Source organism: Dama dama, chromosome 23 (genome assembly GCF_033118175.1).
Source record: "Dama dama isolate Ldn47 chromosome 23, ASM3311817v1, whole genome shotgun sequence".
NCBI lineage: Eukaryota > Metazoa > Chordata > Mammalia > Artiodactyla > Cervidae > Dama > Dama dama.
In genome coordinates, this window is record NC_083703.1 from 73,248,196 (window position 1) to 73,264,321 (window position 16,126).

Genomic DNA, 16,126 nt, shown 5'->3' on the forward strand with positions numbered 1-16,126 from the left:
GAAGTGACCCCGTTTATCCCATTTAAAGTAGTGATATCCAGTTTTTCTTCTCAAGTAAATTTATTTTTATACAAAAGTGAGTCCCTTGGAAGAAAAACATTAGGTCAATAGGAGTACAGGCAATACACAAAATATCATGATGCTATTTTGCAGGTATGGTGAACATTGTGAACAGATTGGTGTTTGGAAAATTCTTCTAGAACAGAGTTTATTAAGGTTGGAATTTCCACTGGCAGAGGGGCTTCTGTCTGGGTTGCTGGGTCCCAGACCCCGCCCATCTTCATATCTTCCTGCAGGGAACCCCATCCCGAGGTTCCGAGTTATGGATCCTAAGCCAGAATTAGCCTGAGGAGAGACAAGGAAAAGGTTAACCCCCTTTCCATAATAAAGCTCTGGGTTCTGGGTCTGATTCCCCCATCCAGACCCCATCAGCCCAGCCAGGAGGGCAGGACCCCCCACCCTCCTTCACAGGGGCAAACTGAAGCTCAGAGCGTTAGGGCCGTGGTCCAGGTGATACTAGTTCAGCAAGAGAACAGGGACACCCGGTTCCTCTGTGATGCTAGGAGAACCCCTCCCACCCCATCCACTTCTCCAGGGCTGGCCACAGGAGGCCCAGGCTTCTGGGAAGGTTCCTGTTCAGCTGGCTGAACTCGAGGGATCTCTTAGGGCTGGGGCTCAGACAGGGAAGGAGCTGGCCCGAGGCACACACAGCCCTACCTCAGACAGGGTTTCTGCAGTCCCGGCCGCAGGCACCCAGGCAGCACCGCTTGCGGCCCTGGCAGTCCGAGTCCTTGGAGCAGAGGTGCTGCACGGGGCTCAGGCAGCGCTGACGGTCCTCGGGGCATCTGCCCATCTTAACTGCAACACAGGGACCGGGGGAGTCCTGCCGGTGCGCCGGCCCTGGGGCTTGGGGTCTGGCTGGCGGTCAGCACGGTGGAGAGGGACCCTTACCTGAGACCTTCCGCACGCACTGGAGGAAGCACGCTTGGCGACAGCACTTCATCCCTGAGGGACACTGGCTGTCGTGCAGACACTGGTCAGGCACCGAGAGGAGGCAGGGCCCATCATCCGGTGGGCAGCCCCCAGACTTCTCTGTAAGAGAACTCCCCAGATTTTGCTGCTGGAGGCAGTTCAGAATTCAGTATAAGCGCTGTCCTGGGGATCGCGCCATCTAAATTCTCCACTCCGTACTTCTTTGCCCATCGTTTGCAATTTTTTTTTTTTAATTTTGGAATGGACTTGCTTGTTTTTTATTTATTTTTTTATTGACATCTAAAGTGAAATGTAATATATCAGTTTCAGGTGTGCAACGTGATGATTTATTTTTGTATGTCCTGGAGAATGATCACCACAGTGTCTTGTTAACATCGGTCACCATACATAGTTATAATTTTTTTTCTTGTGATGAGAACTTTTAAGATCAATTCTTTCAGCTACATCCAAATGTGAATTGTAGCATTATTAACTGCAGTCACCAGGCTGTACATTATATCTTTGTGACTTATTTTATGTCTGGAAGTGTGTACATTTTGACCCCCTTCACCCATTTCACTCCCACCCCTACACCCTACTTTTGGCAACAACCACCAACTGTTTTCTGTATCTATGAGCTTGATTTTTTTAAGATGATACCATACAGTATTTATCTTTCTCTGTCTGATTTATTTCATTTAGCATAATGCCCTCAAGGTCCATCCATGCTGTTGTAAATGGCCCGCAAGGCTTTTTTTGTTGCTGTTTTTTAGTTTGGTTGTACTCCAAGCCTCAGTTTGCTGTGAAATGGGAAGCTACACTGCATCCTCTCAGGGTTGGTTTGAGACTCAGATGACATAAAAGGCAAGGGAAAAGAAAAACAATCTTAAATTCAAAATCTCCACCTGGGCAACTAGACCGTGCCTGATCTGGCCCCAGCCCATCTGTCTGGTCTCTTCGTCTACCCTGTTTCCACTTGGCGGCTCCTGATCAGCTCCAAGCTGCTTCTCTTTGCAGGCCCTGTTTTTTGCCCAGTGATTACTCTCAAGTTTGCATCTGCCTTCGGTCACGTTCTCTCCAAATCAGGCTCCCCACTCACAGACATGTACACAGAGACACAGTCATATACACACACCGGTGTGGTCAGAGTGTTACAGGCCCAGAAGGGATGGAGGTGGAGGCATCGCCTGGGTGGGGAGGCACCTTTCTGGCTATCTCTGCAGCCCCAGCCTCTCCCATCTGTTGACAGGTCAGACTCAGCCTTTTAAAGGAGGCGGAGGAGAAGAGAGGTAGGGTAGGTAGAGCTTCCTTCTGAGAGATCCCCAATCCCAGAGACCACGCCCCCTACTCAACTCCGGAGTCCCTTTCACAGATTGGGCTGGGAGACAGAGAAGCCTGGAGAAGGACACAAACAAGATGGGCAGGGGGCCAGACCAGACCTGGTTGGCCACAAAGGATGACAGAAAAGATCATCTCCCTGCTGTGCAGACCCACATGTCCAGACACCCCCATGGAGACACCAAAGAGCGGGGACCAACCATCCCCTCCAACCCCCCGCAGAGGCACAGGAAGACACCAGTTCTCACATGGACGCCCATGCAGGCTCAGACACACATGTGTGCGGTCGTCCCTAGGGATACATGGGCAGACTCGGATCACACCGACACTCAGGCACAAAGCTACACGTATAACTAGAGGGAGATGCATGCGTGTGAACACAGTCCTACAGTCAGACGTGTAGACAGGCAAGCACTGGGAAACTGGCAAGAAGACATTTACAGCTGCACATGCAAGCAGGCTGACAGGCATGAAGATGTACAGACAAGAGGCAAGCTGCTGAAAGTACTAAGAAGCAGGCGCACACACACACACACACACACACACACACACACACTTGCACTTCATTGCCTGCCTTCCCCCAAACCCTTATTCTTGCCTAAAAGGTAGAAACCACCTCTGTCCCTGGAGCAGAGGAACCTACCCATACTCACCTCCCTTCCTCCTGCCCAAGGCAGCAGGTAACTGGCTCCCCAAACTCAGGAGGGCCACCAGGAGGAGGAGGCTCTGGCCCCTCATGTTTCTGTTGCCGACACCTGATAAGGTAGAATCCAGAGGCCCCCAGATTAACACCTTCTAACCTGGGGGAGGCTAGAGCAACTGAGTTGAGGGAGGAAGGAGAGGGGATAAACAGAGTGGTATGTGTCTGCCTCATCCTGGCCCCACCCCCTGCCCAAGAGCCACCGTGCAAGGGTGCTTGTGCAAGAACTGATGACGGGTGAGGACCCGCCCTGGGTGTCCAGGCTGGAATCCGGTTCTACCTGTATCTCCTACTTGGGTTGTGATTTGGACAAGCCTTGTTCGTGTTTGGACCTCAGTTTTTCTCATTTGTATGAAGGATAGAGTCATTGAGTCAGGTGGTCCCTTTCCTGGGTCTCAAACATCTTGAAGACCCAGCCATGGCTTATGTGGAGGATAGAAGTCGGCTTTGAATGTCCAGGAAGGGTTTGCAGAGATCTGGACACTTGAAAAGGGAAGCATTCGCATTAGGGTCAGTGCTCTCTGCTGGAGATGGCTGGCCCAGGCTGGCAGGGTGAGTGGGGCCAGCCCTGGTCTCTCCTCTAGGGCTCCGGTGGATGAGAGGAGGGACCACTCTGCCTTTGGTAAGATCACCTCCAGTGGCATCTGGTAGAACTGCCCTCTGTCTGGAGCTGGCTGAGCTATCAGAGGTGGACAGAGCGAGGCTTTAGATTTGGCTGTGGTGGCTAGTCACAGAGGATGAAGGTGGCCTCTGGGACCCCTTCCCTGGCCCTAAGGGATCCTGAGCAAAAGGTCATCTCAGCCAACTCTCACACCGCCCCCCCGACCTAGATTTCACATCATCCGGCTCCTGTGTTTGGTGGAAGAGAGGCAAGTGGCTCTCAGAGTCCTAAGGGGCCCCAAGTGGAAACGCACTAAATCTGAGTAACTCACCAGGATGGGAGGAGATCAGGGACATCCTCCCCGCCCTCCCGTCTGAAAGATGAGGGAACAGTTGCCTGTAGATGGGAGGGGGCTGGCTCAAGGACACAGTTCATTCTTAACTAGGCTGGGACGTCTTCTCCATGGGAACATCACTTCTCCATGATCACCTTCCTGTTCTCGGAAGTGAGGCAATCCCTCCTCTGACCCTGAGCAAGGAAGAGAGATTTCCAGTCCAAGACAAACTCACAGTGAGGAAGTGCTCGCGGGGGTTTAACCTCATGCTGTCTTCTAAGCTCTCAGGAAAAGAGCGGCCCTGTAGTTCATGATCTGATGTGACTTTGGGAATTCTGGCATCCCCTTGGCAGCTTTCTTTAGAAGGAAAGTTTTATGAGGCTGATTTTTATTCCTGATTACAAACTACACAGACTACTTGGCTGTTGCTCACAAGCAAGTTCAATAAAAATCGAAACCCTAAACTGAAGCTCAGAGAAGGAGAGTTATTTTCCTGAGGTCACACAGCAAGTTCAGGGCAAAGCTGAGACTGACTTCCAGGCCATTGTTCTGGAAGTCACTCACAGTATCTCCTCCCAGGAAGTTGAACTCCCTGGCACCTCCTTGGAACAGGACAGACCAGTGCATGGACAGCAGAGCCATGAGGTCATTGGGGTCTGTCTAGGCAAGTCCCCCTTCCACTGTAGGTTACTGCCACCCCTTAAGTCTTCCCTATCCCCAAATTATTATTGTCTAGAGAAACGCTGGGCTGGATGAAGCACAAGCTGGAAATAAGATTGCCAGGAGAAATATCAATAACCTCAGATATGCAGATGACACCACTGTTATGGCAGAAAGCAATGAAGAACTAAAGAGGCTCTTGATGAAAGTGAAAGAGGAGAGTGAAAAAGTTGGCTTAAAGCTCAACATTCAGAAGACTAAGATCATGGCATCCGGTCCCAACACTTCATGGCAGATAGATGGGGAAACAGTGGCAGACTTTATTTTTCTGGGCTCTAAAATCACTGCAGATGGTGACTGCAGTCATGAAGTAAAAAGAGGCTTACTCCTTGGAAGGAAAGTTATGACCAACATAGATAGCATATTAAAAATCAGAGACATTACTTTGTCAACAGAGGTCCATCTAGTCAAGGCTATGGTTTTTCCAGTAGTCATGTATGGATGTGAGAGATGACTGTAAAGAAAGCTGAGTGCTGAAGAATTGATGCTTTTGAAGTGTGGTGTTGGAGATGACTCTTGAGAGTCCCTTGGACTGCAAGGAGATTCAACCAGTCCATCCTAAAGGAGGTCAGTCCTGAGTGTTCATTGGAAGGACTGCTGTTGAAGCTGAAACTCCAATACTTTGGCCACCCGATGCGAAGAGCTGACTCATGTGACAAGACCCTGATGCTGGGAAAGATTGGAGGAGGGAGGAGAAGGGGATGACAGAGGATGAGATGGTTGGATGGCATCACTGACTCAATGGACATGAGTTTGAGTAAACTCCGGGAGTTGGTGATGGACAGGGAGGCCTGGCGAGCTGCAGTCCATGGGTTTGCAAAGAGTCGGACACGACTGAGCGATTGAAGTGAACTGAACTGAGAGGATGGCTCATGCCACTAAGTTATTGTAACATTTCAGAGACTCAGAGCGTTTGGCTTATCATTTATTTCTCAAAAGAGACCACAGGAAGGAGGTAACTATGCCATCCAGGCAGGTGGAGTGCCTGCCAGTGGAGCTGAATCTCAGACTCCAACAGAGAAGATGCGTAAAGAGCAGGGACCTCCCGGTAAACTGTTGCAGCAACACTTTCTGATATTCCTGGGACATAACGAGGTGAGATGACAGGGCTAGCAGACTGAGGGTCGGTGGTCCGGGTTGGAGCCTGTAGTGAAAGTGGGTGTGCCCAGTACGGAGCTACCTGCAGGTGTGGGGAAGGGATTTTTAAATGTGCAAGACCCAGTGTGGAGACTTCATTTTCCTCCACTGTCTGTACTGGCTTCTGGGTATTAGATCAAATAGCAATGTCTTCCAGTCTTAACTATGTGACCATGTATAGGAAAGGAACCTTGTTGTCCCAACCCTCCTAAGCTCTTGGTTGTGTCTCGAAACCTTGTAATTGTCCAAGCCGCCTTCTTTGTTCTTCGTGGCTTGAGGGTGTGCCAAGGCCCTCTCCAATGTGAGTATTTTCTTGCTTGCCCAATCTGTAGCACTGGCTCAACTCATTACTGGATTTCTTTCAATGGCTTTGTGTTGTAGCTGTCAACTTTGTGTGAGCAGGGGTGGAGGTGAGTTGAGGAGCCTCCTGTGTCTCAGTCATGGACCAGAACTTCCTGTTTTCAGTTCTTTTACATATACATCTGGGAGTGGAATTGCTGAGTCATCTGGTGATTCTATGCTGACCTTTTGCAGGAACTGTCAGGCTGTTTTCCACAGAGTTTATACCATTTTACCTCTTCCCCAGTATGTATAAGGGTTCCAGTTTCTTCACCTCCTAGCCGATGCTTGTCATTTTCCATTAAATTTTTTTCTTATAATCACACTAATGGTATGAAGTGGTATCTTGTGAATTTGATTTGCATCTGCCTAATGACTAATGATGTTGAGCATCTTTTCCTGGTGCTCACTGGCCACCTGTGTATCTTCAGAGAAATGTCTAAGTTCTTTGCCCATTTTTAAGTTGGGGTATTCATTTTTTGAATGTGGAGTGATGAGAGATCTTAGTATAGTCTGAGTCACAGGCCCTTATCAGAGACCTGGTTTGTTGCTTCTTCTCAGCAGGATCTTCTCACTATCCTGATACGATCCTTTGATGCACAAGTTTTTAATTTTGTTGAACCTTATGTGTTTTAAATATTCTTTGACTTGAAGCTATTATACATAAACCAGTCCAGGGACTTATTCTTTGAACTACCTCTCTCCCTCATCCTCCTATCTGACGGAGGTTTTGCTATTTGTAGATTATCACAGAAGGTCATATTTACATACTATTTATTACTCCTTCATCAGACTTAATTCCACAATTAAAATGTTCAGTACTCAATAAAAATCATGTTGCTAATTTCCGCAAACATTTCTTGATTGAATAAATCTTGTCTCTTGGAAACTCCCCAGGAAAGTTCTCAGAAACAGTATTTCTTGAGTTCTTGCACATTTAGAAATATATTTCAGTCAAGGACAAATTAGTTGTACAAAAATCCTCAGTGCATATTTTCTTTCATAGAGTGTCTAAGTTTTGCTTCACTATTTTCTGGCATTGAGCATTGCTATCTGACAACCTGATTTTTTAAGATTTTGTTTCCTTTTTAGCTGGAGGGGAGAGTGTTGGCCTCCTGAAGGCTTCTATTTTTATCTTGAAAGACCACAATTTTTACTTGCATTTATCTTATGTTTACTATAATGTGAGCTTTTAATATGTAGACTCAAATCTTTTACTTCAGAAATATTTTCCTCAAACATTGTTTTAAATAATTTCTGTTTTTGACTTGGTTTTCTTCCTGGTAGGACTTGATTTTCATGTCTGGTGGACCTTCATTGACTTTTTAATATTTAAGACTGTGTTTTTAAGCTACTTCTTTCTTTAGTTTTATTTTCTGTTATATGCTTTTCCTATGTTCCCTTTTTCTTCCTTACTTTTCTTAGTCCTTATTTATGAAATAGTTTTGTCCTTTTCTTCAATTCTCTTCTCCCATCAGATTCTATTTCACATCTTCCTGTTACCTTGCTATCTCCTCTTTGAGTTTCTATATTTCTGTCTTATGATGGTTCCTGATACCTATGGGCTTCCCTGGTGGCTAGATGGTAAAGAATCTGCCTTTAGTGTGGGAGACCTGGGTTCAATCCCTCAGTTGGGAAGGTCCCTTGGTGAAGGAAACGCTGCCTACTCCAATGTTGTTGCCTGGAGAATTCCATGGACAGAGAAGCCTGGTGGGCTACAACCCATGGGGTAGCGGAGTTGGACATGGCTGAGGGACTTTCACTTCTCCTCATACCTTTAATTTGCTTCACTAGTTTTAAAAATCTATTTTAGTTTATAAGTTTTTCTCAGCTTTGTGGTGACATTTTACCTGGGATTTTAAAACTCCTCTTTCAACTGCTTTTAAGGTTTGCTTCTCATTTCTGTTGTTTTAAAAAGGAGTCTCTTTATACAGCTTATATGATTTCCAAATTTCTTATTTTAAAATCAGAGTCAGGGACTACCTTTTGAGAGGAGTATCTTATTTGAGTGGGAAGGGTTGGAAGTAATAGGTTTCTTAATTTAGCTCAAGGGCCCCCTCCTTTGCAGTTCTCCTAACACACAGGTGGACTTCTCTTTCTTAGGTACTTGTCTGAGAGAGGAGGGCTCCACCGTCAGCCCTGGCCACTAAGAGATATTACTCCAGCATTGCAAGGTAACGACTGCTCTCATAAATACCCTGCATTCTTCTCTAGTGATTTTATTCATATCTCCCAGCTCTTGTGTCCTGCCTTGCTTATTCTCAGACCCACTCACTTCAGCTCCCACTCAAGTGGGCAAGCTTTGCCTTCTGAGAGGTGAAGAGTTTCTAACTGGCCGTGTAAGTGTGGGAGGGAGCTGGGGAATGGCAGGTACTGTGCAGTGTCTCCACCTGCACGCATTTCAGCTGCTCCCAGAATGCCTTCCTGCAGGGGTTGTAAATCAAATGCCTATCTTTTCCCAGACTCTTTCATATCCAGGATTTCACGCGTGATTTTGGTTCTTACAATGGGATGTGCTCATACAATAGCTGAAATTCTTTCTCTGCTTGAACTACCTAGGTGATTTCTTTTGACGGCCTCTGATTGATGCACTGTTTTCCTTTTACATTATGACATATTTTAAACATCCCTTTGTAATACTTACATTAATGATTATATGTATATATAATCATTTCTTTTGATGCAACTCTTAATTACTCTGTTTTCTCCACTCACGTGATTACTTGAGTGCTTTATTCTAACCTATAATGAATTTTGGTGGTTCAGTGGTAAAGAATTTGCCTGCCAATGCAGGAGATGTGAGTTTGATCCCTGGGTCGGGAAGATCCCCTGGAGAAGGAAATGGCAACCCTCCCCAGTATTCTTGCCTGAGAAATCCCATGGACTGAGAAGCCTGCGGGGGGCTACAGTCCATGAGGTTGCAAAAGAGTTGGACACAACTTAGCCGACTAAACAACAACAACAACAAATTATGAATTTTAATTTTCTTTATTTGATATGTTCAGATCATAAGAGATTTTTGCTGTGATGAAATAAAATTCTTATTTCCTGGCAGGACAAGAAAAAACTAAACACAGAATTCTCTCTCTACATCCTCTACCCTCCCTCCCTAGTGTGTAGTGTGTACCTGCATTACATATTAAACAAACTTCCTCAAAGATAGTAGTGTCTGCTTAACCATAAAGATAACCTTTTCCCCTTTCTTCTGACATTAGCAATACAATTTCTTCAAAGGATAGCATTCTTTCCCAACTCTGCAGGGGATCACGGACTTCCCGCTCTCTTTATACGTGCTTACCTGCACTATGTGTCCTTGGTGAACTTTGTATAAAATATCAAGATGTTATTTTGATGTATGATCCTGTGTCTCAAAAATGTGTATGACTGTGCCTTCAACTTGTACCTGGTGGAACACTTTCTCAGAGCTTTCTGAGAGTCTCTCTTCTGGGTTATAGTCCTCAGTCTGGTTCAAATAAAATTACCTTTCTTCTGAATTGTTAACTGAGCTTTCATCAACAACTATAACAAGAAAAAAATTAGAAACTAATATGGATAAAGGCAGAGCTACTCATGCTTGTCCCCTTTCCACTCCCATCATCATCATGTAACCAGTATTCATAGCAGTGGATATTCCTTCAAACCCTTTTCGTTTTTCACACATAAGTATTTTCATATACAAGAATGTTCAACTGAAGTATTGTCAAAACCCATATATTACTCTCCACCTTTTTTTTTCTGTTGGTAAGATTTCATAGACATCACTGGAAGACAGTAAACAGAGATCTAGTGATATTCATTTTTTTGGCCATATATTTATAATTGTAATAAAATTCCATGAGACATGATGAGTATTTTGGTAAATCAACATTTATTTATTTTTCTTCTTCTATCCTACCTTCTTAACCTGAAACCTCCTTCAGCCACTTAGGGAATGTATATTAATATTATGATGTGCAGCCTTCTAAATATGACTATAGTGATATTTATTTACTATAGCCAAGTTAGAAACATACTCTCATCATGTCCAGTCATCTGTTTGAGGACTCTCTATTCTGTTTCATTTGCATATCTGTCTATGATTGTTGTAATACCACTTTATCATAATTATTACAGCTTTAAAATAAAGATTGATATCTCCTACATCAAGTCTTATTAAATTATTCTTCAAGAGTATTTTGGCTATCTTGCCTTTTGCATTTTTCGTATGCATTTCAGAATTGCATTGCCAAGTTTCTCTTGGTTTACTTTTGCAAAAACTTTTCTGGGGGTTTGAGCGCATTTAGACTAAAAATCAATTTGAAGAGAATTGCCATACTTATCATATTGAGTCTTCCAATCCATGAACATGGTATACATACCTGATTTGGGAGTGTTAGAAAATGTCTCTCACTAAAGTTTTATACTTTTCTCTGTAGTGATTCTGCACAAAATTTATTACATATATTTATAAGCTTTTCATATTTTATATGATTATAAAAATTATTAAAATTTCATTTGCTGATTTGTGTTGTTAATGCATATAGTACCATTGATTTTTGTACATTTCCTTTGTATGCATCTGTCATGATAAACTCTCATTGATTCTAACAATTATATGTAGATTTGTTTGGAATTTTATGAACACTGTTGATTTTTATATTCATGAATCTGTGTTCTATGAGTGAAATTTGCTAAAATTTCACTTTTTAGCAAATCTTTCTTTTTCATAGTATCCTTGTTGATAATTTTATTTTTAAACAACTTTATTGACATATAATTGGTATAAGTTCTTATTAAGCTCTGGTATCAAGATTATGTTTACTTCATAAAACATAAGAAACTGGGAATTGTTTCTTATTTTTATTTATGTTATATTAGAATTAGTTGTTCCTTGATTGCCTTGTAAGAGGTCTAATGAAGAGGTCTTATGAAGAGGTCTAATCCTGATGCTTTAATTTGGTCAAATATTGTTGGCTGTTGTTTCCATCTTTGTAATGGTTACAGTATTATTCAGATTTTCTGCTTTTTCTTGTGGCAGTTTCAGTTTAGAAAATTATTTTTTTCTATGACTCACTTGTACCATTAAGATTTTTTTTGGCACACAAATTGAAAACAGATTAATGAACCAGTTTCACCAATCTAAGGATATCATGAAGAAGAAGTGCAGAAATCCAGAGCAAAAATAACCAAACAACAGTAGGTAATCTCTAGATAAGAGCAGAAAAGAGTGCCACCCCAACTTCCTGGTGGCTCAGACAGTAAAGCGTCTGTCTACAATATGGGAGACCTGGCTTCAATCCCTGGGTCAGGAAGATCCCCTGGAGGAGGAAATGGCAGCCCACTCCAGTACTCTTGCCTGGAAAATCCTATGGACAGAAGAGCCTGGTGGGCTACAGTCCATGGGGTCACAAAGAGTCAGACACGATTGAGCGACTCCACCACTACTGCCACCAAGAATGAGTTAAAATTTTTACTTGCAAACCTTATCACAGATAAAGACTTTTATAATATGTAAGGAGTGCTTAGAAGTTGAGAAGAAAAAAGCTAATGACTATATAGGAAAATGAGCAAAAGAAATGAAGTTTTCAGATAAAGAAATATAAGTGGCTTTTAAGATGTGAAAAATGCTTGAAATAATTGATAGAGAAATGCTAACTAAAAACTTCAGCAGCGTATCACTTCTTACTCATCAGATTGGCAAAAATCTAAAAGATTTTGCTCATGTTTAATTTTACTCAGTTCAGTTCAGTTCAGTCACTCAGTCATGTCCAACTCTTTGTGACCCCATGAATCGCAGCACGCCAGGCCTCCCTGTCCATCAGCAACTCCCAAAGTTTACTCAAACTCATGCCCATCGAGTTGGTGATGCCATCCAGCCATCTCATCCTCTGTTGTCCCCTTCTCCTCCTGCCCCCAATCCCTCCCAGCATCAGGGTCTTTTTTCAATGAGTCAACTCTTCGCATCAGGTGGCCAAAGTATTGGAGTTTCAGCTTCAGCATCAGTCCTTGCAATGAACACCCAGGAATGATCTCCTTTAGGATGGACTGGTTAATTTTACTAGCTGATGCCAAACTTATTTTCAAATAGGTTGCATGAATATTCACTCTCACTAGTAATGAGTGAGAGTTTCTTCTCTCTACAAAACAATGAGAAAAAGGTAGACAACCCAGCTAGAAATGGGCAAGATGCTTGAGTTAACAGAAAATTAGAAAATCCAAGATAGTCGTTACCTCTGTGAAAGATGGAGAGGGAAGAAATTGGTGAGGAGTAAATGTTGATAGGGCCTATATACGGGAAATAGTCTCCTTTTTTACCTGGTAAGTGAGTGCAGGCTGCCATTTTAATGCTTTAATTCTTTAAAGAATATAAGTTCTACACACTTTTTTTGTTTGTATAATTTATTTTGTGATGAGGGTTTTTTTTTTTTTTTAAGTAGCCTGCCAACTCCAATGTCTTGCATTTATTATAGCTCCTTAATGTTTCAGCAGCATTGGTGGGCATGATGAGATCTGAGTCCAAAGAGACAAAGGATGGAGATTTAAACAAATATTTGACTATAAAATACTTAGTTTGCTTTCATCCCTGTCTCACCCAGAACTCAACTATTATTTCCACACTTCATTTCTGTTCCTGACAATGTCTAACATCTGTGTATTCATTTTTATTACTCTGAACTATGACAGCAGTGACAAAATGTGAACTCAGACTAGCTTAGGCAGTTTATTGGGTCCTAACCGAACTATGGCAAAGGTATGGGAAGAACTGCTCTCAAGATAGAGGGGAATGAAGGGCTGGCTTCCAAAGCTTAGTCCCTTCCAGAACCTCTCTCACCATCATTTCTCTGCTTTTCTAATTGACTTAAGTTTATTTTTCTCAAACAGTTGCCTTCCTCCCAGACTGGAACCCATAGCTTCAGGAGTTCCTAGGCTCATCTCTCTTACCTTTACCAAAATGAGGGACTTCCCCTTAGTGTCCATTTAAATAAAGGATGTCAACTGACCACATACACACTCACACACCCTGATCTGTGACTGGGTGTCAAGCTTTAATGATCAACATCCCCATTAGATTCCTAAGTTGATGGTACAAAGAAACAGGAGTTCTTCAGAAGACACAGGGTGCCTGTTTTAAAAAGGAAGAAGTCATATTGGATGCATGCACTGTAGATTCCACCTTATAGATGATTTCTGTTTTCTTCCCTTACTGGGTATTCCCTCTCTTCTTACTGTGATTTCAAGAGCATCATGCCACTCCAGATGTCGAATGCCACCTTCTCTATTAGCTTCTTGGTGCGTTTCAGAGACTGCCTGTGAAATGGAAAAGTATAATGATTAGTCATTAAACATTCAAGGCAAATTTGCCTTTGGGAGTTTTTCTTGGGATCAGAGGGAGAATGAAAGAAAAGCCTAGCATGATGCTGGGAAGGGTAAATTGTTAGGGTAGGTCTGGGTGGGGCTTGCAGGAGCTGGGGAGTAATGGGGGAACACCTTGGCTATGAAAACAGTATGCCGGACCTACCACTGACTTGTTGAATGACTGTGGGTGATTCCTGTCTCTCCTTTGGGCTTCATACTCTTTAAGTATAAAGAATTTGGTCATGATGATGCGTACAGACCAGCCAGCCCAACTTCTTTGTGAGAATGTGAGACAGCTCTTGGGGCTATTAGAAATGATGTAACAGTCACCATATCTCCCCGTGGATAATCCCTGGGGAAGGGCCCAAGGTCCCTCCCAGGATGGGGGTGGATATTTCCTGGTAGAACTAAGGAAAAGTAAGTCTTATCCTTTGTGAAACCACAGATCCACCCTTGGCACGTGGCCAAGCTGAAGCTGCATAAAACTAGGCTTAGTTACAGCTCTCAGTCATACACCTTCCTGACAACATGAAGACCAGAAGCTTCTTGGTCCAGGTTGTGGTCCTTCTCGTCCTTGGGACACTGGTGGCAGAGGCAGCTATTGTAAGAGGTGAGTGGACAAGTGGCCTGGGTGAGGCCGGCTTGGGTTGAGGAGAGGTTGTTAGGGGCAGCCTGGGTCTTGACAAGGGGCAGCATGCAGAGCTGGAGCCCACTCTTCAGCCTGGAGTGTATCCAGAGAAGTAGGAAGTTGCCCACTAGACTCCATGTACATTCTGCCCCAGGACTGAGAAATCAGGGCTGTTTGTGGAAGGAGTGTTGTAACATGACCTGGTCTCAAGCACTGATACTTGGACAGAAGATGAAATGAAGTTGAGAAGCCCCAGGAATCTGGGCCCTGGGTGTGGGGGTCTCCTCCCTGTCTGTTTGCTCCATCAAAGCACCTGAGTCATCAGTCCTAGAAAAGGAGGTTAAGAACCAACAGGGCCTCAGAAATCATGGAGTCTGAAGACTTTTGTTTTCCAAAGCAGGACACTGAGATCCAGAGTGAGGTTGAGGGATTGTCAGGGCAATCTCCAGAGCCAGGCTGGAGCTCAGGTCTCCTGGCATGTGTCTCACAGCTCCTTGCCCTTCCACCAAGTTTCCTCAAAGATGACCATGTGTCCTCATCTCCTGAAAGTCACTCCTCCCTGGCATATCCTCATGAGGGCCCAGGACCCAGAATGGAGGGTGAGGGGAAGAAACGGACACCCATAGGAAACCTGGTCCTATGGACCTTTCCCCCAAAGCCCAGGGAACAGCCATCTGAGAGTGCAGACCCCAGCTAGTCCTGGTGAGCCTCCTCTGTCTCAGTGTCCCTCAGCTTAAGGGACACTGCAGTGAGCAGTGGCTGGACCTGGAGGAAAGACTAGATCTTTGAAGCAGACCCATTGGTCTAAATGTGGGGATATTTCTTTCAACAGGTAGTCCGAAAAGTCAAGGCATTAAGAAAGGAAATGTTGTAGTCAATGGAAAGGGTCCAATCAATGGTCAATCGCCTGTCAAAGGACAAGACCCAGTGAAAAGTCAAGATCCAGTGAAAGGTCAAGGTCCAGTGAAAGGTCAAGATCCAGTCAAAGGTCAAGATCCAGTCAAAGGTCAAGATCCAGTCGAAGGACAAGAACCAGTCAAAGGACAAGATCCAGTCAAAGGACAAGAACCAGTAAGGGGACAAGATCCAGTCAAAGGAAAAGATCCAGTCAAAGGACAAGATCCAGTCAAAGGACAAGAACCAGTCAAAGGACAAGATCCAGTCAAAGGACAAGAACCAGTAAGGGGACAAGATCCAGTCAAAGGAAAAGATCCAGTCAAAGGACAAGAACCAGTCAAAGGTCAAGATCCAGTCAAAGGACAAGATCCAGTCAAAGGTCAAGATCCAGCCAAAGGACAAGAACCAGTAAGGGGACAAGATCCAGTCAAAGGAAAAGATCCAGTCAAAGGTCAAGATCCAGTCAAAGGTCAAGATCCAGTCAAAGGACAAGATCCAGTCAAAGGTCAAGATCCAGTCAAACGACAAGATCTAGTCAAAGGTCAAGATCCAGTCAAACGACAAGACCGAGTAGGAGGTCCATTCCTCATTAAACGTGGCTCTTGCCCCAGGATCCTGATCCGGTGCGCCATGATGAATCCCCCTAACAAGTGTCTGAGAGATGCTCAGTGCCCAGGAGCCAAGAAGTGCTGTGAAGGCTCTTGTGGGAAGACCTGTATGGATCCCCGGTGAGGTGAGAACTGGGTGGAGGAAAGGGTGACTCGTGAGGGTACAGAGAGGCTGACTGGTGGAGGGTGATCCTAGGCTAGTGGGGGAAAGGACATGGGGAGGTGATGGAGAGACTGAGGGGTCTCAGAGGCTCTAACTGGGGTCCTGAGAAGGATGACATGTAGACTTGGTCCTGCCTCCCACTGCCTCTGAGTCTTTCACCTGCTGACTCACATTTCTGACTCTCTTTTCTTCTACCAGGTAGAGTCTTCTTGCTGCACCTGTGATGTCCCCAGGGAGGTAGGCCCCGGTGCCTGTCGCACGACCCTCTCCCAGACTGCCCCTTCTTCCTCTCATCCAGGAGGCCCAAGCTTGAGCATGGACTGCCTCCCTCATGAACTTTCCAATAAAAGACTG

The 16,126-nt window shown here is 44.5% G+C and overlaps 2 protein-coding genes across 3 annotated transcripts; one reads left to right on the forward strand and one right to left on the reverse strand.

Annotated features, from left to right (window-relative positions):
• Nucleotides 1–324: 324 nt before the first annotated feature.
• LOC133044478 (WAP four-disulfide core domain protein 5-like) lies at nucleotides 325–3,048 on the reverse strand. Its single transcript, XM_061125858.1, has 4 exons — nucleotides 2,964–3,048; nucleotides 952–1,092; nucleotides 718–858; nucleotides 325–345 (listed from the first exon to the last, which is right to left on the reverse strand). The coding sequence occupies exons 1-3, from the start codon at nucleotides 3,046–3,048 to the stop codon at nucleotides 719–721; spliced, it is 366 nt and encodes a 121-aa protein (XP_060981841.1). The 3' UTR covers nucleotides 325–345; nucleotide 718.
• A 4,624-nt stretch (nucleotides 3,049–7,672) lies between these two features.
• LOC133044479 (sodium/potassium ATPase inhibitor SPAI-2-like) lies at nucleotides 7,673–16,126 on the forward strand. Of its 2 annotated transcripts, XM_061125859.1 has the most exons (5): nucleotides 7,673–7,725; nucleotides 8,245–8,315; nucleotides 13,922–14,086; nucleotides 14,937–15,734; nucleotides 15,971–16,126. In XM_061125859.1, the coding sequence occupies exons 3-4, from the start codon at nucleotides 14,005–14,007 to the stop codon at nucleotides 15,731–15,733; spliced, it is 879 nt and encodes a 292-aa protein (XP_060981842.1). In that variant the 5' UTR covers nucleotides 7,673–7,725; nucleotides 8,245–8,315; nucleotides 13,922–14,004; the 3' UTR covers nucleotide 15,734; nucleotides 15,971–16,126. The 2 variants fall into 2 exon arrangements, with proteins under 2 accessions (XP_060981842.1, XP_060981843.1); XM_061125860.1 differs by lacking the exons at nucleotides 7,673–7,725; nucleotides 8,245–8,315 and having other exon boundaries at nucleotides 13,921–14,086.